This window comes from Chelonoidis abingdonii, chromosome 5 (genome assembly GCF_003597395.2).
Source record: "Chelonoidis abingdonii isolate Lonesome George chromosome 5, CheloAbing_2.0, whole genome shotgun sequence".
In the NCBI taxonomy this organism is placed as follows: domain Eukaryota; kingdom Metazoa; phylum Chordata; order Testudines; family Testudinidae; genus Chelonoidis; species Chelonoidis abingdonii.
This window is the reverse complement of record NC_133773.1, coordinates 74,742,977-74,764,105: the sequence shown is the minus strand read 5'-3', so window position 1 is coordinate 74,764,105 and position 21,129 is coordinate 74,742,977. Positions and strand designations below refer to the sequence as shown.

The 21,129-nt window shown below is 42.3% G+C and overlaps 2 protein-coding genes across 4 annotated transcripts in view; one reads left to right on the top strand and one right to left on the bottom strand.

Annotated features, from left to right (window-relative positions):
- Window positions 1–582: 582 nt before the first annotated feature.
- On the top strand, window positions 583–2,861 carry HMGB2 (high mobility group box 2). The gene is made up of 5 exons (XM_032780194.2): window positions 583–719; window positions 1,234–1,404; window positions 1,658–1,803; window positions 1,891–2,065; window positions 2,566–2,861. The coding sequence occupies exons 2-5, from the start codon at window positions 1,255–1,257 to the stop codon at window positions 2,725–2,727; spliced, it is 633 nt and encodes a 210-aa protein (XP_032636085.1). The 5' UTR covers window positions 583–719; window positions 1,234–1,254; the 3' UTR covers window positions 2,728–2,861.
- Window positions 2,862–7,296: 4,435 nt separating this feature from the next.
- Window positions 7,297–21,129, bottom strand: part of GALNT7 (polypeptide N-acetylgalactosaminyltransferase 7) — a 104,088-nt gene continuing 90,255 nt past the window's right edge. For 2 of the 3 annotated variants that reach the window (XM_032780195.2, XM_032780197.2), the window contains exons 9-12: window positions 19,541–19,759; window positions 13,590–13,688; window positions 12,147–12,275; window positions 7,297–9,136 (exon numbers count right to left, since the gene is read on the bottom strand). In XM_032780195.2, the coding sequence (XP_032636086.1) occupies window positions 8,999–9,136; window positions 12,147–12,275; window positions 13,590–13,688; window positions 19,541–19,759 (585 nt within the window). In that variant the 3' untranslated portion in view covers window positions 7,297–8,998. The remainder of the gene's footprint in view (window positions 9,137–12,146; window positions 12,276–13,589; window positions 13,689–19,540; window positions 19,760–21,129) is intronic. The other variant, XM_075066378.1, reaches the window with a different exon arrangement.

Genomic DNA, 21,129 nt, shown 5'->3' with positions numbered 1-21,129 from the left:
CCTAATGCCAGCCCGCGTTACCCATACGAGCGTGATGTGTGTTCGTAAACCCCGCTGGCTTTTAACGGCCTGTAGGCTGTAAATAAGAAGTTTCGCAACAAACCCACCCGCCCTAGTTCCTTTCCTCAAGCCACAGCCGTCTCTACTTTCAGACTGCCAATCCTGTCCGCCTCCCGCACCTTTTTCAGACGCCTCTTGTTTTTCTCACTTAACATCCCTCCCCCTCCCTTTGTATTTTTAAACCACGCTACTCCGTCTAGCTCTATCCAATCGCAGCTCGGGTATTCCACTACAGCCAATGGCGGACATCCCCGCGGTTTTTTAAACTATTACTCGCCTCCAATCGGCGCCGTAGCTCTTAGTCCCGCCTCCGTCCTCTCCCTAACCGGTTCCAACGAGTACAGGAGCCAACGAACCCCTGAGACTCGACCTAACTTAAGCGCTGCTCTTTGGATGACGTAAAGAGAGCTAGGAACCAATCCATTGTACTTGCAAGCCTAGGGGCGTGACCGTGTACGGTTCGAAAGGGAGTGATAGCCAATCGGATAACGCGGTAGGCGAGACCGTAGGTGCTGTGGGTCAAGTTGCTGTGCCGGGTAGGACTGTGGAAAACAAGAGACTGTAAGTGCGTCGGAGAGAAACCATTTGGCTGTGGCAGACGGAGCAGATCCCAGGACCAGAGTCCGATAGCCCGCAGCCGCCGACTCTCACCGCACCAGGCAAGGCCCCAACAACTGCAGCCTGCCCTGAGGAGTGTCCGCACCGCTCCGTGCTGGTGACGGTGCCAGTGGGAGTTGGGACGGGACCAGCCATGGGGTGGGGCGCGGCGGCAGCTCCCGGGCGCAGTGGGTGGACGGCCCCGCGGCGGGGGCGGTGGTTTTGTGGTGACTTCTTGGCTCTCCAGGCCGGCTGGGCAGGACCGTGTACGCGGGTTGGGGCGCGGTGCCATGGGGAGAGCGCGAGCGCGGTGGCATTTCGGGAGGGGGTTGGTGGTTTCGCCGGGGCCGCTGGTGCGGTGGAGGCGCCTGTTGGGCCCGGGGAGGCCGCGCCGCCCCGCCCCGTGGAAGTTTATTCGGAGTCGGAGGCCGCTTGGCTCCTCGGGAGAGGGAGGGGTCGGGCCCGGGGGATGGTTAGGCGGGAAGCCGCCACTAGGGGATAGGCGGGAGTGGCTTCAGCCGCAACCCCGCCCGGCAGGCGCCGCCGTCCCTTTGCTCACTCCGCCTCCTCCCCAAGGGCCCCGTGACCGCTCCCGCCATGGGCAAAGGCGACCCCAACAAGCCGCGGGGCAAGATGTCCTCGTACGCGTACTTCGTGCAGACCTGCCGCGAGGAGCACAAGAAGAAGCACCCGGACTCCTCGGTCAACTTCGCCGAGTTTTCCCGGAAGTGCTCGGAGAGATGGAAGGTGAGAGAGGGCCCGGGCCCGCCCACCGGCCAGGCCGCACCTCGGGGCGGGCGGGGCTTCCCTGCTAGCTCAGTGGAGAACGGTGCGGGGTCTCGTGTCTGGGAATCGTGACTCCCCTCCCCCACCGCCTCGTCAGCCTGTTTCATGGGTTTATGGGAAAGAAAAGGATCCTCGGGTGCAGCTGCTGTTAGCTGTTAATGAGTCACCAGGCCTTTTAGCTGATCTAACGCCTCTTTTTGCAATGTGTCTGCAGACAATGTCTGCAAAAGAAAAATCAAAGTTTGAAGATCTGGCGAAAGGAGATAAAGCTCGTTATGACAGAGAGATGAAAAATTATATTCCTCCTAAAGGCGAGAAGAAGGGAAAGAAAAAGGATCCCAATGCTCCTAAAAGGCCACCGTAAGTGTCTTCACCCTGGAATGAAAGTATATTTTCAGTTTTGGGCAGTATGACACCTTTTATTTTTCTTTTTTTCTCCCTGATCAGATCTGCATTCTTTCTTTTTTGTTCTGAACATCGTCCAAAGATCAAAAGTGACCATCCTGGCTTGTCTATTGGGGATACTGCAAAAAAACTAGGTGAAATGTGGTCTGAGCAGTCAGCCAAAGATAAACAGCCATTTGAACAGAAGGCAGCAAAACTAAAGGAGAAATATGAAAAGGTACAGTGAAAATATCCAAGAATGTATATGTGGTCCAAAGTTTGAGCAGCTATAAATTAAAAGATGGTGGCATGCTCTGTGCTTTACACGAGGGAAAAAACCCATCGCTTCCTCACGATCCTGAATAGACTATACAATGTGACAGAAAACTGAAGAACATTCAATTTCTATAGAGATAGGTTAGACAAGGCCTTACTGTGTAGGAAAACACCAATGTAAAAATATTCAGGCCGGATATTGCAGTGATTCTCAGTCTGCTCCATACCCAAGTTGCATCTTAAAATAGGACAGAAAAAGCAGGAAGGCCATAAGCCCCTGAAATCTGATCTGGGGATTCCTTAGGGGTGGGTCATAAGTGCTAGTTGAGACCCTTTCTCAAAGCGTCTAATCCATATGTTGTTCCGCTCAGTATAACGCAAACAATTGTTAAATTAACGTTAGTCTCAGGATTTACAGGGATGTAATTCATTACTTGAAACTTAATGACATCACTCTTTCAGGATGTTGCAGCATACCGTGCCAAGGGCAAGAGTGATGCAGGAAAGAAAGGTCCTGGTAGGCCCACAGGATCTAAGAAGAAGGCAGAACCTGAAGAGGATGAAGATGAGGATGATGAAGAGGAGGAGGAAGATGAAGAGGAGGAGGATGAAGATGAAGAGTAAATGGATATCCTGCTGTAAAGATTTGTGCTCGAAGTCCAATATTTTGCTAAGAATGTGAACTCAAGTGCAGCTCATTGTTAGCTTCAGTATAAAAAAAAAAAAAACTGTACAGAATTGTGTATAGGTAATGTGATTCTTTGTAGGGAGACCTATATTTTTTAATGTAAGTAGTAGCTGAGGGCCGCTACAGTTAGGTTCTTAAACACAAAAAACGGATGTTGTGGAATGTTTTTGCATATTTAATGGTTTCTTTAAAATTCAGTGACTGATAATCTGATGTTTTTAGCAGAGTAAAACATAGGAAGTAGCAAAATAGCTGATCTTATATTTTGTAGAATATTGCATTGTATTACTTTTCTAACAATTTTGTAATAAAATGATGTACATTACTGTGTTCTGCTGTTACTGTCTTGGAGCATCTTCTAAAATACTCTTTATGATCATAAAGCAATAAATGGAGACACTTAGGTATTTATAATTTGACACTTTAAACTTTCTTTACTTGTAAGCTCTTTTTGGGGTAGGACTGCCTAATCTAAATACATTATAATAATGGGGCCCTGATTCTAAATAGTGATTGTGGATACTTCTGAAATGCTTGTAAGTGGCACAACTAGAATTCAGATTTTTCTCACATGAGTTGATTACATCTTACATCATTGCTTGCTTGAAACTGGCTTCCCTATTCTGTTTCTATTTATAAGTTAACAATTTTGGCAAAGTAAAATCCCTGAATGGAGGTTGGTAAATATTTTGTTTCCAAAGGCTTTGCTGCCAAAATATATATTTTTTAAGATAAGATAACCTTTTTCTGGCGAAGACATAGCTTTAAACTTAACATGCATCCTTGTTAATGAGGATTTATGATTTTTTTTAATCACTTTTTGAAATAGGCCCTCCTTAACCAATACCATTAAATTACATTAACACTGAATTCTGCTAGCATAGGAGAGGTGGTGTGTTGGGTTTAAAGGAAGGATTGAGGTCAGGTCCTAAAGCTTTGTCTAAAGATGTTCTGTAGCTGCCAACAGGTACAATGATAACAGCTTTGCCTTACAATTTTGCTTCTGTACACAATCTTAAACCCTCTATCCCTATGCTTTCACTTATATAGCTTGACTATACTAGTGCTTAACTGGTGATTTGATCCCTTCCCCTTAACAAAAGAGAATTTTACAAAGTATTTTGATGGTACCAGGAGCTGTTAATACACTGATTCAAACAAATGGGACTCTGCTATAAATAATCAGGTCCTTGATCGTCCTGTCTGTCTACATAGGCTCAGAAACCTTTTTAAAGCATATACCTTAATACCTGTTTTTAGGGTTCTAGTTCTCCAGTTCAGTATCCAAGATGGCTTGTAGGTGACCCTATGCACTAGGTCAGCAGTTCTCAAATTTTGTTGCCTCATGACCCTCTTCTGACAACAAAAATTACACAACCCCGTGAGAGAGACTGAAGACAGCCACAGGCAGGGGCCATGTAACCTTAATCCTTGGTGGTAGGGCTTGGGCTTCCAACTTGCTGGGGCACAGGGCACCCTTGGTGACCCCATTAAAATGGGATCATGACCCACTTTGAGGTCCCAAGCCAGAGTTGGAGAACCCCACTGAAATTTGGTGCAGGCACCCCTTTATTAGACAGTGGGACAGATAGGCTAAATTTCAGTGAGTGGCAGTGTGACTCAGCCCATGTGGTTCCAATACCACAGAAACCTAGCCTGGCTGGGAGCAGCTGGGGCAGATCTCAGTAAGTGGTAATGCAACCTGTTGCATGGGATTGCCCACTAGTGTTCAATGTTGAAATTGTGGTATATGGCCCTGAAAACAATTATTTAAAACACTGATTCCAATAAATGGGATTCTGTATTAATGGACCCAGTTCCATCAAGATTACATTGGAAAGTCTCATTTTGTTAAAGGGGAGGAGTAGGTAGGAGCCACATTTTTTAAAAAAAATGAAAATGAATGTGAGTGAAGGTTGAGAGCCCATGGTCTAAAGCAGGGATGGGCAAACTATGGCCCATGGACTGCTTGTGGCCTGTCAGATGCTTTTATCTGGCCCTCGAGTTCCTGCTGGGGAGTGAAATTGGGCTCTTGCCCTGCTCCAGCCACCCAGTGATCCCCACCCCGACTCTCAATTTCAATGATGAGCACCATCTTTAGGCATGCAGAGCCACACTGCACTGGTGTGACTTCACTGTGCTGTTTCTGGGATTGGAACCCCATCCCTGTGCAGCAGGCCTGGCCTCTCCATGCAGCGGAGCACCTAATCCCCACCCAGTCTCTTATGGCCTGACCCTCAAGAGCCTCAAAACCACCCTGAGGCTGCACCAGTTTCAGCTAGGGTGTTGCTGCCCATGCCAGTGCCTGGTATGCCCCCCCTCTGAGTCACTGCTGGCAGGGCCCCTTGAAATCTCCAGTACTGTCCCTGTAGAGCCCCCCAGAGTCCCTCTCCCCCACCAGGCATTCATGCCTGCCCTACAATTTTCATACCCAGATGCTGCCATCAGGCCAAAAAGTTTGCCCACCCCTGCTCTAAAAACTTTAATTCCCCAGCCAACTAACCCACTTAAGCCCTAATCAACATAGGGGCCTAGTCGCCATAGCATAGCTGCAGTACAGTTAACTATGGACACTCTTTTACAATGCACTCCCATTTAGAAGAATCATTGCTGTAAGAATCAAGGTCATATAGTGATCAAAACAGACAAAAATCATTCTTATAGGCTAAACATACTCTGCTTATAAGAATCAAATCATCTAGGAGGGATGTTAGGCTTATAAAAGACATTTACTGTAGCTCCAGTCTGAAATTGGTAGTTTTTTTTGGGGGGGGGGGGGAAGAATCACCCTTTCCCCCTAAATTGGGGCAAATTCTTTTTACTCTGTGCCCCCTCCCTCCATTTGACAACTTGTAAAATGCCAAGTTTGTACAAGCACATCAACCTTGGTGACGTTACTGTCCAAAAATGGAAATGATGGGTATTATAAGTGGAATAATCTCAGCCCAGTGAGAGAACTAGTTGTCATAACAGTAACCATTTTACATGGAGGCATACTGTTAGCTACTGGAAAAGATGTGTAGGTAACACCACAACTGAGCACTATAGCAGCAGTCTCATCATGTTCATACAGTAACTCCTCACTTAAAGTTGTCCTGGTTAACATTGTTTCGTTGTTACGTTTCTGATCAATTTGGGAACATGCTCATTTAAAGTTCTGCAATGCTCCCTTATAATGTCATTTGGCAGCTGCCTGCTTTATCCACTGCTTGCAGGAAGAGCAGCCAGCTGGTGGGGGCTTTGGAGTGGCAGCCCCCCCATCAGCTCTCCGCTCCCCTAATTTCCCTCTGCAGCAGCTGCCCAGCAGGCTACCAATTGCCAGCAGTTCAGCTGTCCCTCCCCCCACTGCCATGTGTTGCTCCTGCCCTCTGCCTTGGAGCTGCTCCCCTGAGCCTCCTGCTTAATCTGTGGGGGAGAAGAGGGGCTAATGTCAGGATGTCCCCCTGCACCCTGCTTACCCCATCTTCCACAGAGCATGGGGGACACATGACAGGGCTCAGGATGGAGGGAGCTTCCTGGCAGCAGCTGCCATTTCAGCTTGTGGATCTGCTTAACAAGGCAGTGTACTTAGAGTGGGGTCAGCGTACTTAAAGGGGCAATATGCATCTCTCTCACACAGTGCGTGCCTCTTTCTACCATGCTCTCCCCTCCCCTCCATTCGTGCTGCCTTGTAGAGCGTGAGGCTACATTAACAACGAGTTAATCCTTGAGGGCTCAGCCAACTGCTCGTTCATCATTCAGCACTAAGGCATTCCCTGGGAAATATCCTACCCTCTGACTTAATCACCTCAACCAAGCCTCACAATCATCATTGCAGTATTAAATTGTTTGTTTAAAACCTATACTGTGTGTATATTAAATATGTCTTTTGTCTGAAGAAAAAAATTTCCCTGGAACCTATCCCCCCTCCCATTTACATTAATTTTTATGGGGCAATTGGATTCACTTAACATGGTTTTGCTTAAAGTCATGTTTTTCAAGAACATAACTACAACATTAAGCGAGGAGTTACTGTACTTTGCTGAGGAAAAAATACTGAAGCTTGTGATGTGGCAAGTTTAGGACTAAATCCTGCATCCTCCTCCCCTTAAAGTCCAGTAGCTATATTCCTACACAAACAGAAGAAGGTGAGCTTATTAAAAAAAACAACACACTATCTTGGTAATGTAATGTTGTTAACACTAGGTACATTTTCATGGCTGGTGTAAGTGAATACATACTACTGCTTAATTCTGAGGAACAGCGTTTTACATTGTAGTTCAGAAATTCAAGTGACAGCACAGCGAACTGGGCTAAGGCAGTGGATGGAAGGGGCCAGTGATCAGGGTGCGAGTCTGGGATTTGGCCTGGCTCAGGTTAAATGCCCTGCTTATCATAGCCGTTCTGTTCAATATCTTCATCAATGATTTAGATAATGGCATAGAGAATACACTTATAAAGTTTGTGGACAATATCAAGCTGGGAGGGGCTGCAAGTGCTTTGGATAATAAAAGTATAGCAAACCCACAAGTTAAAATATTTGTTTTAATTTTCCTCACCTAGAAAACACGCAATCCAGCATTAAGATGCACATCGGCTCCCCAAATATTATCCCTAATAAAACTTTTGAAGATTTATACAATTTCTACAGAAACATACAGTGTATCAAAATCTGCATAAATCAAATTTATAAAATGTGTAGAAATGCATAGTGATATTATCATCAGTTTACAAAGCAAGATATGGGACATCCCCCCCCACCCCCAAGCAGGCTACAATAGGAAAAGTCATTACAGCAACAGCTTCTGATGTTCTCATGTTTTGCAGTTCGCAGTTTCAGATACAGATTCATATGCACATACAGTATCTTTTAATGAATTGCACAAAATACCCATTTAAAATACACACCTGCACAATTTATATGCCACCTTTCTTTCACTAATGCATAGTAACATGATTAATCTACCCAACACAAAAAAGGGAGTCAGTTTTCATACACACAAATAATAAAGTTACCTATACTCATTCTCCTTTTTCCAGTTTCTCCCTCCTTTATTTTCTAATTCTATTTTTCACACCTTTTAAAGGACAGCTGAGAAGTTTAAAGAAGCCAGAGGAGATCCCAAATCATTGCTAAAATATGCATAGATAGATAGCTTTATAAAGGTCAAATTCTGCCTTTAGATATGACACACAATCCTTTCTAACTTCAATGGACGTTACATGGAACACATCTGCATTTGAGGGCAAAATTTGGTTCTAAAACAAATACTTTCAGGGTCTGATCCTGTGAGGTGCAAGGGCTCAACTTTTGTTGGTGAAACTTACGTAAGCCGGGGTGGGATTTTTTTCACTCATTGGACCAACAAAAGTGCTAGTATAGACAAAGCCTAATATACCAGGTGCATCCAAGTGCTACTCAGCACACCTGGTTCAGCTCACTTAAAAGTTCCAATGAAATTACAGCACCTACCTGCAAAAGGGACATTTTGCAATATTTTTGGAACCCCCTACAGCATTTCTGGTGTGGTCTGTATTTTTATTTGCCTTACCAGGATGTAGTGAATACAGAAGTCAGATTGGCAAAACAAACTTGTCTTCAGTAATTACGTGGGTGGTACAATTAATCCTTGTCAATATGACTTATCAACATATCCATACTATACATTCCATCAAATGTTTTTCTTGTAAAATATATAGAGAAATGAAAGAGGCACTAATGTTGAAATCTACCTTTCCAAAAAAGCAGCATGACTGTGAAAGAAGGCCACTCTGGCTAATAACCCGTGGCAGTGCTTGGTAGGATGTAAAATAAAATAAAAAGATACAACAGGTTGATAATCACCACATTATATGAAAGTCTGGTTACTCCAACCTTTTCAAGTGTGTGTAAAAAAACTGCCTTCAGACCCCTGAGTGAAATCCCAAAGAAGACCACAGTGTCTTTAACTTTGTTCCTATAAAACATAGCTAAGAGCACATTAAACCCCCAACATCTTAAAACAAAAAGATGTAAACATCTACAAAGTTTAAGGTAAAAGCAGTTTTGTAAACATTAACTGCAGATGATAATGTTATTGTAAAATCACAGTTCATCTATGTCCTTCATCCAAGTCAGGAGATTTCAGGCTTGCAGCTGTACAAAGTTAATAGTTGCAGCAGTTTTCAGGTTATTTTCAGTCCTGTACAAATTAATGTTTCAGTAGGCCAGGTTTTTGTTTGTTTTGTCTATACACTAAGAATGTTGTTCATTTCCCATTTTTGTGTTGCTTTACTGGAGTCACATTCAGTGATAAAGACTTGGTGTAAGACCTCTGAGCGATCTAAGCACTTCCCTGAAGGAATATGGGTAAATCTATGTAGATTCTGGAAAACAAAACAATCAGAAATAGATTTAAAATCTTCCCCATCTAATATGTGTAGCTGTTTAAAAACAAATTACCCAGGGTCCCTGTGAAAGTCACATTTCTACATTAATAATTTTATCACTTATTAGGCCTATATTTTCACATCTTGAAATGTTACAGTATAAAAAGGTACATAGAGGCACTTGGTCTGTTTGAAAAACCTACACTTATTCCTCATAGGAAACAGGCTACTTCTGCATAACTGATCCTAAACTATGTTTAATAAAAAAAAATTGTCCAGCCTAGATTTTTTTTTTTTAAAAGACAAATGCTTGAAAACAAGACCTTTCTTTTTTAGGATTGCCATCTAATCCGGCTGTTTATGCTTCACCTAAAGTTATAACCACAATGCCGACATTACAGCAGTGCAAATATTTGGGGTGAAAGTGATGATTTGCCTCAGGTCTTCTCCCACATTTTCTTTTTCCAGTGGTAGCAGGGAGAAGTGGGGTTATGACATAGCCATTGTCCCCCAAATCAACAAGTCACCAAAAGACAAAGGGAATATTCTGACCAGATCTGGCTATATTCTCTCTCTGGGATACCTGAGTGGCCTACAGGAGCACTGCTACTTAATCCCTATAGTCACATAACTGATTCACTAGAGTAGGACAAATCTTGTGACTGTTTGACTGACACTGAAACACCCCTCAAAAAATGTTGCTGTTCACGTCTGCACTAGGCATCACATTTCTTGTACTGGTTATAACTGTTATCTTCCCCTAGTCCACCCCCATCAGTGAGAATATATTTTTAAAATAGGTTGCACAGTAATTAAACACTGAAAATCTGCCTCACAAGTGCACCAAGTTTCCAGTGTTTGTTTGCTTACCCACCTTCAAAAGTCTTTTATCATATTTATTTGGAAGTAAACCAAATGTTTTGGTCCACATTCTGTGCTGTGCCTACTGGGCCACGCTCTTCTAATTTCTAGTAACAGAAACACTGAAGCAAACAATTGTGCAATTGGCACAGCTACTGTGGAAAGGGATTCAACTTGTGTAAAATCAAAACCTAATGAAATAGCAAGTAACATGCTGAGCCACATTAGAATTGGTGGAGACCAAACAAGTTGTACATATACACTACAAAACAAAGTAGACACCAAAACAGTGTGTATTGATTTTTATCTGCATTGCTGGGATTTAATGGTCTTTTCTGTCTCTTCCCAGCTTTTTAGCTCCATACAAACAGCTTTTTGTTATTCAGGACCTCACAGCTGTATGCAAATATTACAAAAACGTGTGTATCAGTGGAAGGCAAATGGACTTTCACCACATAATGCTTAACAAAGAATCTAGCTGCTTCAGGCAAATAGAATCCAGATACCAACAGACTAATAAGTGAATTGATAAATGCACAACAAGCTAGATGGTAATGAGTCAGAAAACAACTGGGTAATAGCAATCTGGCATTCAACCCTGTTAGACCACATTATGCCCTCAAATACATAATTGAGGTGTGTGTGTGCGCGTATGTATTTAAAGCCAAAATTGCTTTATTGGTGTATTCCATCTTTATCTCTTTTTACTGGAACAAAAGTGTAAGCTGACTCATTAAATATAATAGAGAAGTAGGATAAAAATGTTTTCAAAGTTAGTACCTATTACAAAATACATATTTACTTAATAGCTGTTACAAGCTATGAAATCAAGACTTCATTTAAAAATTCAGATCTTTCACAACAGCATCACACAGTGGCCACACGCATCATTTGGAAAACACAAGACAATATTTACCGAGAGAATAGGTAGCTAACTCGAACAAAACCAAATGCTGAACAAGACATAGGACAACACATATAAATTACTAAATTTAGCAGAAATAGAACTAGCATTGCTGTACTTCCTCTCCGCTCTCTCAGTACTGCTGAAAAATGTAATTTAAATGGAGCGCTATTTCAGTAATAAAAATGTAATTTAAATGGAGCGCTATTTCAGTAACGTAATCAAGTTACATTATTCGAGCTACTAAATTCACCCTAGCATCTATGCTAGCTTCTGGCAGTACAGACATTGTGGAAGACTCTCTTGGTGGGAAGGGCATTAGCAGGAAGGTTGCTGTTGTTGCAAGCATACTATCATTCTGCAATGAACAGAAGCCATTTAACTCATGAGATGTTAGTTGTATGTTCAGTTCAACCCACTGAGCTCAATGTATATTAATCAGTTATATTTTCAAGACTTGCAAAGCTGTTTCATATTGAGTTTAATTCTGTACCATGTCTAGAAGATTCTCATTAAATTATCATAAAATGTGTGAAATGATAGGGGGAAAAAAAAAAAAAACAAACAAAAAAAAACCTTCATTGGGGTGTGCATGCCACCACAGTGCGAAAAAGGGGGCAGCGGGAATGTGCTGATTCAGCACATACCCATAGAATCATAGGACTGGAAGGGACCTTGAGGGGTCATTTAATCCAGTCCCCTGTACTCATGGCAGGACTAAGTTTTATCTAAATCATCCCTGAGAGGTGTTTGTCTAACCTGCTCTTAAAATCTCCAATGATGGAGATTCCACAACCTCCCTAGGCAATTTATTCCAGTATTTAACCACACTAACAGTTAGGAAGTTTCTCCCTAATGTCTAACTGAAACCACCCTTGCTGCAATTTAAGCCCATTGCTTCTTATCCTAGCCTCAGAGGTTAAGGAGAACAATTTTTCTCCTTCTTCCTGGGCAGCAGCTCTCCTGGTGGAATTTAAAGCTGCTTTTCTGCAGTGGAAATCCTAGGAGAGGGTGGGTAGTGCCAACAAAACCCATCTTCCCTCAGAGTGAATTCCTCCCATAAAGCAAGAGGAGAGCCTGGTACAGGAAAGTGAAATTTACATTTTGCCACACCAAGTTCACTGAATCTGGTCCTACAGCTTTACTTCCAGATGTATGCACAATAAAAAAAATCTTAACAAAATGGGGTGTAAAAAAAGACTTAACAAATCATCTATCCTTGCACCATATGCTGTCACATACCTTGAAGTATTGCCATTCCTTGTATTCATTTAGATTACAGTGCGTAATCATAACTTTTGATCCATCAGGTCCTTTAGTCAAACACTGGTCATACTGCATTAGTTGATTAGCTTCATTTATTCGAAAAAGCTAAAAGAAAAATATTGAGGCACCTTTTTGTTACTGTAGACACAAAGGGTGAACTTTATAAGGTAACTGAAATTTTAGAAGCAATACTTTAACAATTAATTTACATCATCTGGAATATTCTTTTGAAATTATCATCACACCTACCTTTGCTTAAATAGGGCTGATTTATTTTAGGTGATGCAATATATTAGCTTTTCACTATCAGACTTAGCATACGAAGTACTTACTTTCTGAGCTCAGAAAACTAAATATATACAACTACTAAATTAAGTTAAGAACACAGGGGATAAATGCAAAAGATTTTAATCGGAGAGGCTCCTGAGAACAGCTTGGATAAATCAATCGGTGGGTTGATGGCTGTATAATCAGTGTCTTTCAGAGAGCTGGAAACCAGTGAACTTTTGTCCTCACCAGTATTTTCAAATGAAGACAATAATAAATTTAAGAACTACAGAGCACTGGGCCAAAAGGAAAACTACCAAACTGAAATACAAACAGATAATTTCTGCTACTTCTTAGATCGGCATTTAATTACGGTAAGATTTTACAACTGAAAAAGAATGATTTTTTCATAGGCTTTCTAGAGTACCATATGCTGAAAATGTATTTTCACAGGGTACTGCATTATATTTTAAACTACAGTTACAACAATGACATTTTTACTTTAAGAGCCAACTGAATATGATTTTAACAGGGGCACCATCCTGTATGACTGCATAAGATTAAGTCCTATATCTATCTATCTATCTATCGAGAGAGAGAAAAGATAATTTTTTGTTAATCTCTTCATTCTGCTTTGAGCCATTTTTCAGTTTACAGACTTTCAAAATTTTAAGTATCAAATTCAAGAAGATAAAGCTACCTGACTGCCTGAAGTAGGTTTGTCCTTGTGGTGGTGAGATGGTAAAATTGTGAAGACTTGGGCCAAATTGTGCAATAGTCTTATTACAATTATCTGTTAGGAACTAAGCTTTTTCCAGTTTAACTCAGCTTCACTTAAGGAATCAAATACAAAAATTAATTCATGTTTCTGGTAGTGGAAAGCCATTTAGTGCATCAGTGCATTGCACATCTATATCACAATTCTGAAAAGTAGTAACTAAGGCACCACAATGAGTAAAAGGAATATTTCCTGAGTGGAAACAAATCCCAAATTCTCACCCATAAAAGCTGGCACAGTCTACAACTTTTCCCCCACATTTAATCTACTTTTTGGTAACCACAGTAGTTTTAGGGACTTTATCAGAGAACAGCTTTATGATTATTCATTGCATCAACTGTCTCTTTCAAATGTCTTGCCTCGAGGTTACTTACCTGATTACCTCCCATTCTGTGGCACGGTCCAAGTTCTAGAAAGCCGCCATTGGTGTGCCCCATGCTATCTATGCAGTAAGCAGTTTCAAAGCCTCTGATCTGTGGGGGTAGACAGAGAAAAGGGCTTTTTCCAGTTTAGTTTAGACTTTGGGAAAATATGATCTCTAGTGCAAAGAAGTTAAGGAATATCCTACTCATCATCTTCCAACAAATAATATACACGGATATTTGAAGCAAGACTGCAAGAAATTTGAATCAAATGAAACAAGGATGTTAAATTCTCAGGAGAAAGTTTTATGAATCCAACTGTCCATACTAATTTGAGAGCTATTGTGAGATAACAGACATAAATATGCTAGTGAATATACTGTATGGAAGTCTGATTTCAAATTTACCATATTCATACAGAACAGGGGCTCTTTCAGATGTAAGCCTGGTTTCTTATGCAGTTAATCCCCCATGAAAGGATTCTTTACATGTTCCTGAATAGTGTGCAGCAGGGGCTTGCAATTAGGGTTGATCGGGCTTCCCACCTAGGAGAGGATCTGAGGGATGAGATAGGTGGTTGTTTTGTTCAGACTTAAAATGAAATGGAGCTTGACCTGAATGTCAGAAAATTACGATGATAAAGCTTCAACATTGTAGAATTCTGGTGTCCACATTTTAAAAAGGATTGTGAAAAGAACCACAAAAATGATTTGAGGTATGGAGAAAAAGCCTTACACCTTGAGAGACTTAAAGAGCTCAGTCAAAAAGAAAACAGAGCTTATTTGATACAGTATATAAGTACCATGAGTGGGGGTGGGGGAAATACCGAGTACTAAATGATTACTGATTGGCAGCTAAAGTCAGACATATACAAATGGGAAATAAGGGGTGAGGGGGAACCAAACAAACAGTGAAGGTGATTAACCATTGGAAAAAAAGGTTTCTTTTGATATCTTCAGGACTGGATGCCTGTCTGGAAAGTCAAACAAGTTATTGAGCTAAATGCAAGGGTAACTGGGTGAACTGTAAGAGCCTGTCATATACATATTGTTCAGCTAGTTAATTGTCACAGAATGAATGGCCAAAAAATCCCTTTTATAGGAGTTGGGCCTACTTTCACATATGAGCTCTGGGAGGTAGCTGAGCTGAAACATATCAGCAAAGGATCAGGTGATTATTAAAAGCCAGAAAGTGACTCAGCTGGAACAGAGCTGCCAAGAGCCTGAAGGCAGTAACAGGAAGGAGAGCCAGAGCTACCAGTCAGTAGTTGGACTCCTGTAGGAGGAAGCAGGGTATGGCTGTCAGGCAAGTGGCCTGTAGAATGGAAACCTGTAGTGAATAGATAAGCCCCTACAGAACACCCAAGGTTAGGGTGGGGAAAGGGTGCTCAATGTGCTGCACTAATTTTATGCGGAAGAAATAAAACTGAAGCCCTGAGAAGAGGGTTTGAACCAGATTCTGAATATGGTGTCACTCCTTCCTGGACTGAGGGGACTGGCCAGTAGCCTATAGTGATCTGGCCCTAAATTCTATGAATCTATGGGTGTTTATCACAGCTGTCTTCCCAAACAGATACAGTTTATCATCAATCTTTGCACATCATGAACAGCAGTGATTAATGAAGTTTCCAGTTAAATATTAACCCAGTTGTAGTAGAAAGAGCAAGCCTGAGTCACGAGTCCTTGTATAAAAGGTCTGAACTAAAGCAGTGGTCAAGCCTTGCTAATATAAAGCAAAGTTAGCAAAAATCAGGCTGTGAGCAGAAGTCAGGTCTTCTTATAAAAAATGCCTGCTTGCAGGTTCGCAGAGCCTGGCAAGAATAGGCCTGGTACTGCAAAAATATACACATTCTTGAGAAGTACTAGGCACAGGACACTCATGTAAACACTTTCCAGAAGGGTGGTACCAGAACACCCCGATACCAAGTATGACACAAACACGCTTCCCAAAGATGATCGAGAATCCCGCCATTCACTGAGCTGGTCCACTGTTACATGCATACATGTGCTAGTGTAACCAGACACTAGTCTGGAGAGCTAGGACCGTGCTTTATCAACAATAAACCTGGCCGGGTGTCTTCGCTACTAAACCAAGTCTTGTGGTCTTATTGAGCAGTTCGATCGCAGCCTAATGTACAGACTATCTGACCAGAGCCAATGCAGCACGCAGAGAACACACACACACACACACACAGCCAATGACTAACTACATCAGTGACATGGTTGTTCACCAGCATTCTATTCTAGTGCTTCCACTAAGAAGCAAATAAGGAGGGAGAACCTACCAGCAAGTTAGGGTGTTTTAAACAGCTGGAAATTAGTGGAGGGTTGACATGAACACTAATCCAAGAAGCTACAATAAAAAGCAGCCATCCACTTAGTGAAGGAATCCTTTAAATATGAGAAAAATAGGACTGGAAAGAACTTTATATCCAAATAGTAGAGTCAAAAACGTTTTGGCCATCCAGAAATACAACTGAGGCAATGTTACTAAAAGTGCAACAGAGGAGCATTAAAATCCTGTAAACATTGTGTAATGACTGCTGGCCATCGTTTAAGAGAGATCAAAAACATTTCAGAGAAGCCCGAAGACATAGCACTCTGATTCATGCCACATTACTTCAAGCTTCCCTGTCATTTCATCCAAGTCCCAGGGGCTGCTGGCTTCAATTCCTTTTTTCAGAGATGCTCCCTGCCTTTTTTCCAGAAACTATCATAGTGATTCTCACAGCTCAGTCAGGAGCTAGATGTTGACATATTTTCCCCACCTTAGGTGGACTTCGGAACAGTTCTAAAGCTGATCAACTAACTTATTGCTTTGTATTAACTCTTGGGCAAGAAATTTGCCTTGATGGAGATAGTCTTGTTTGCCTGGGCTCCCTGATGCAGGACTGTTTGTCCATCTTCACATGCACTTTGTACAACCAGGTCCAAAGGCCTCATAATAGACCCTGACAGATTCCCAATGTGCCTATTGTGCACTGGACAACTCTGTACTCCACCACTGCTCTCTGGAAGTCACATAAGTAGATCCTTCATACCTATAGAAGAGGAAGTTCTTTAAACTACTCCCTTGCACATCTAATGGATTAGCCAATTGATTAAGTAGTAGAATGGAATACAGGGCTTCTTATTCTGCCAGTTAGAACACTCACTATCTCTGCCTCCAGGTTCTGCAGAAGTAGGTTCAGTATACTCATAGGGGAGACCAGGCAGAGCTTCTGGGGGACTAAAACAATCTTCATAAGCCAAGGCATTTCCCTGGCTGAATAGGGAATCCTACAAAGGAGTATGTAAAAAACCCAGCGAGGATTGTCTATGAAAGAGAATTCAATTCCCGTAAATCATGCACTGAATTTAAACCCTGCCAAGTTGTTTTTCTTGCAGTTATATGAGAATGCTGAATCTGTGATGTCCCAGTAATTTTAACAGTCTTCAAAGTCACATTCAAATACAAATATCTTGATTATTCTGCATAATTGTCTCCCGATATGCCTTTTCTACATACACCAGTGTTCTTCACTGCAAGGCCCACAAGCCAGTGGCAGCTCCCATCGACCCTAAGTGTGGCTCCCTAAGTTCCCTCACTGGCACTTTACAGCGCTGCAACTTTTGTGCTCAGAGTTGTGAAAAAACACCCCCTGAGCGCTGCAAGATACAGCGCTGTAAAGCCTCGGTATAATCAGTGCGGCAGCGCTGGGAGCATAGCTCCCAGCGCTGCACGCTACACTCCTAGAGGATGTGGTTTACATGCAGCGCTGGGAGAGCTCTCTCCCAGCGCTGGCGCTCCGACCACACTCACACTTCAAAGCGCTCAGCGCTTTGAAATTTCAAGTGTACCCATTCCCTAAGCTGTGCAGCTGCATAGCAGGCTATTAATAGCCCTGCAGCAGCTCTAAAGGGCCATGCAGAGGAGAGGAGAGAGGTAGTGGGTGGGTGGGAACCAGGGCGGGGAGCAAGTTGGGACTTGCAGGGCTGCTCTGGGCCTCGGCCTCAGAGCTCCCTGCTGCTGGCAGGGTGGATAGAGGGCCCCTTCCCCCATTGCTCCTGTACTGCTTGCCAGCACCCAGCCCTGGGGCAGCCTGCCTGCACCCCAAACTCCTCATCCCTGCACCCCCAGCCAGAGCCCTCACTCCTGCCCTGCATCCCACCCCTCCACTCCCAGCCCTGAGCCCCCTCCTGCACCCTGAACCCCTCACCCCCGCATCCCCTCTGCCCAACCCCCCTCCTGCACCCCTCACCCCCGCATCCCAACCCTCTGCCCGGGCCCCCTCCTGCACCCTGAACCCCTCACCCCTGCATCTCAACCCTCATCCACAGCTCCACCCTAGAGCCCTCACCACCACACTGGATCATCTCTCACACTCCAAACCCCTCGGCCCCACCCATGTGGCTCTCACATTGAAGTTTGTTTTTTTTTGCCAAAGTGGCCCCCACTTCAAAAATAGTGAAAAGCACTGAACACCATATCGTGATTTCAAGTTTCTTCTCAAAGTACAATCTCACTCTGAAAGATGGACTCAGGATTATAATCATCAATGAAGAAGAGTACACACAGACAAAAGAATTCTCAACAAAAATGTGGAACTAATAAAAAAAACACGTTAAAACATCATGAGTTGGTTACTTACTGTTGCATTTGATCTCCTGTTGTTACTCTATAAATACAGTATTTTCATACCTGTCCGTCAAGTGTTATCCAGACCTGCTATTTAGTGTCATGGTTACTGGGTAAGCTGTGCCTTAGAACACTAACTCCCTCTCACATTCACCCCATGAGACAGGCTTTGCTACCTTCCTCCCCTCTTGGTGGAACTACATGGTTCTGCCACTTTTTAGACTGGATCTCTGGCCTGCAGCCTCCCTATTTACCAAATGGGTCAACCTGACAGACTCAAGTGGGTTTAGCATTTGTAAGCACATTATCTCTGGAAACCTGTGACCAGCAGCTAGTTAAAGTGACACAGAAAGTAGCTTATTCAAAACAAAGTAGTATGATTTGCCAAAAGGAACACAGCATCTAAGAAAATGGGTTAGAACAGCGGTAGGCAACGTATGGCACGGGTGCCGAAGGCGGCACGTGAGCTGATTTTTAGTAGCACTCACGCTGCCTGGGTCCTGGCCAGCGGTCCAGGGAGCTCTGCATTTTAATTTAATTTTAAATGAAGCTTCTTAAAACATTTTAAAAACCGTTTTTACTTTACATACAACAATAGTTTAGTTATATACTATAGACTTATAGAAAGAGACCTTCTAAAAACATTAAAATGTATTATTGGCACATGAAACCTTAAATTAGAGTGAATAAATGAAGACTCGGCACACCACTTCTGAAAGGTTGCTGACCCCTGGGTTAGAACAACTACATGTTGCATACACATATTAGTCTGCCTAAGATTACTCTCTATTCATAGCTTGGGTAGGTTCAGTTTATTACCATCTCTGGAGAGCCAGCCTGCCTGCCGCATGTCTGTCTGCCAGAGCCTCACTATGACTGCTGACAGCCCACTCATCCCCTCTTCTTCTCTAGGGCAACATCTTGAAGGTTTAGGATCCTCTATGATCTTAGCCTTGAGAAGAGTAAAACATGCCAACTAGGCTGGAGCTCAGCAGAGACATTCCCCCAGTTAATAGCTCCACCCATTGTTCACTTAAGGAGCCTTATCTTTGTCATTGTTTTGTTTTGTTTGCATGCCACTTAACAGCCTCCTTGGATATAACTCTCACACTCAGGCAGGATAATATTAAACATAAATTGAGGTGCATGCTATGCATGTAAAAAAATAATATATATCTTCCCTTATTTTCCACATTTAAAAACAACAGTAACCAAAATAAATTCTTTGTTTTCTGTTTAAATATTAAAATATTTATCAGGTACAAGAAGTTACAGTGGCTTCATTGTGGACTCCTAACTTTAAAAACCTATCACGCGCTGATTTTAGATGCATTTACTGTACATACCTCTCCCCAGTCCACATTTTTAGATGGTAAGGGATAGTGTGAAGTTATATCATAGGCTATTTCTTCCATAAACCATTTAAAACTTTTGCAGTTGTGATCTTCACGGAACTTTTTCAGCTCAGATATATCCCCATACGGTAGTGCTTTCGTCTCTGGACGACTGGCATAGAAGTAATCTTTGTACTCATCCCACCAAACTTCCACCACTCTGACATAGTTCTGTAGGGGGGGGAAAAACATCACTACTGCAAAATAAAACCAATATCTTGTATGTATGAGGAATTTAATCTCACAGATTTAAGAATTCTTAGAAACATGTTAATACGTGTTATACAGCCCTCAACTTGCCACCTTTACAGAAGATACAGCATAAAAGTAGTCTTTTTATATATTTTGGGGGTAAGACTAGAATAATTAAGTGAGCTTAGTGAAGGTTGTAATTATAACTAAATCTAGAGAATTCTCTTTTTTGAAGAAAAGGTTGCCTTAGTTAGGAGTACAATGAAAACAGTGCTGTTCATTTGACTGCAATACTCTAGAAAATGTGATGTTTCATCTGGAGTTTATTTTCATCTTCTACACTTTGTAGCATTAAAATAGAGTGACACCTATTAACCTCCAACTGGATTCCACAAGTGTAACTGATCTGGATCTTAGGGCTTTGTCTACACTACAAATGCCACTGCAGCACAGCTATGTCACTATACTGCTGTAGTGCAGACACTTGCTACAGCCAGGGCCGCCCAGAGCCGGGGGGGAGGCAAATGGGGAAATTTGACCGAGGCCCCGCAAGGGTCCCCATGAGAATAATATTGCAACTTTTTTTTTAAATGGAAGGGGCCCCCAAAATTGCTTTGCCCCAGGCCCCCTGAATCCTCTGGGCGGCACTGGCTACAGCAACACAAGGGATTTTTCTGTCACTGTAGTTAATCCCCCCACCTAATCTCTTGGTAGCAGATAGGGTCACAGAAGAATTCTTCTTCTGAATTAGTGGTGTCGATACTGGAACATAGGTTGGCTTTATGACATCTCTCCGGGGCATACATTTTTCAAATTGAGTTTTAAGTGTGGACACAAAAGAGAGATTCAATCTCCTCTCCATGCCTGCATTGGCTCAGCAGTACTACCAGGAATTATGATTATAAACATACATATATGAAAATAAAAAGTGTAAAATGATCTTTAATTTCACACACACAATCTTATCACACACGGTCTTATTCCCCTCTTCCCCAGTCTTCATCTTCCTTGTAGGAAGCTGTCTAGCTCACATTTTGATCTAGATTTTTATATGGATCTCATCACTGTAGTATTTGAATGCATCTGCCACAGATGGTTCTTTTTCTTTCTTTCAGCACGGTACAGACAATGTTAACAGTATGCAATTAAAACATTCTTGTCATTGAAGCAAGCAGATATAACTGAATACACAAGGGAGTAGACCTGTTTAGTAAGAAGGTACCAATTTTACTTTGTCACTTTCAGAACAAAACTGCACTTTAAACTAGAACAGAATATTAGTATAGCACAGGAGTGCATCACACTGTATTTACAAGGATAGTAGTGATGTATATTTTATTCAATAGGGA

Excerpts from the sequence above, each read along its gene's own strand:
- HMGB2 (XM_032780194.2), top strand. The coding sequence starts at position 1,255 with ATGGGCAAAGGCGACCCCAACAAGCCGCGGGGCAAGATGTCCTCGTAC. Across the intron at positions 1,405-1,657 it reads AGTGCTCGGAGAGATGGAAG|ACAATGTCTGCAAAAGAAAA; the intron begins GTGAGAGAGGGC and ends ATGTGTCTGCAG. Across the intron at positions 1,804-1,890 it reads AATGCTCCTAAAAGGCCACC|ATCTGCATTCTTTCTTTTTT; the intron begins GTAAGTGTCTTC and ends CTCCCTGATCAG.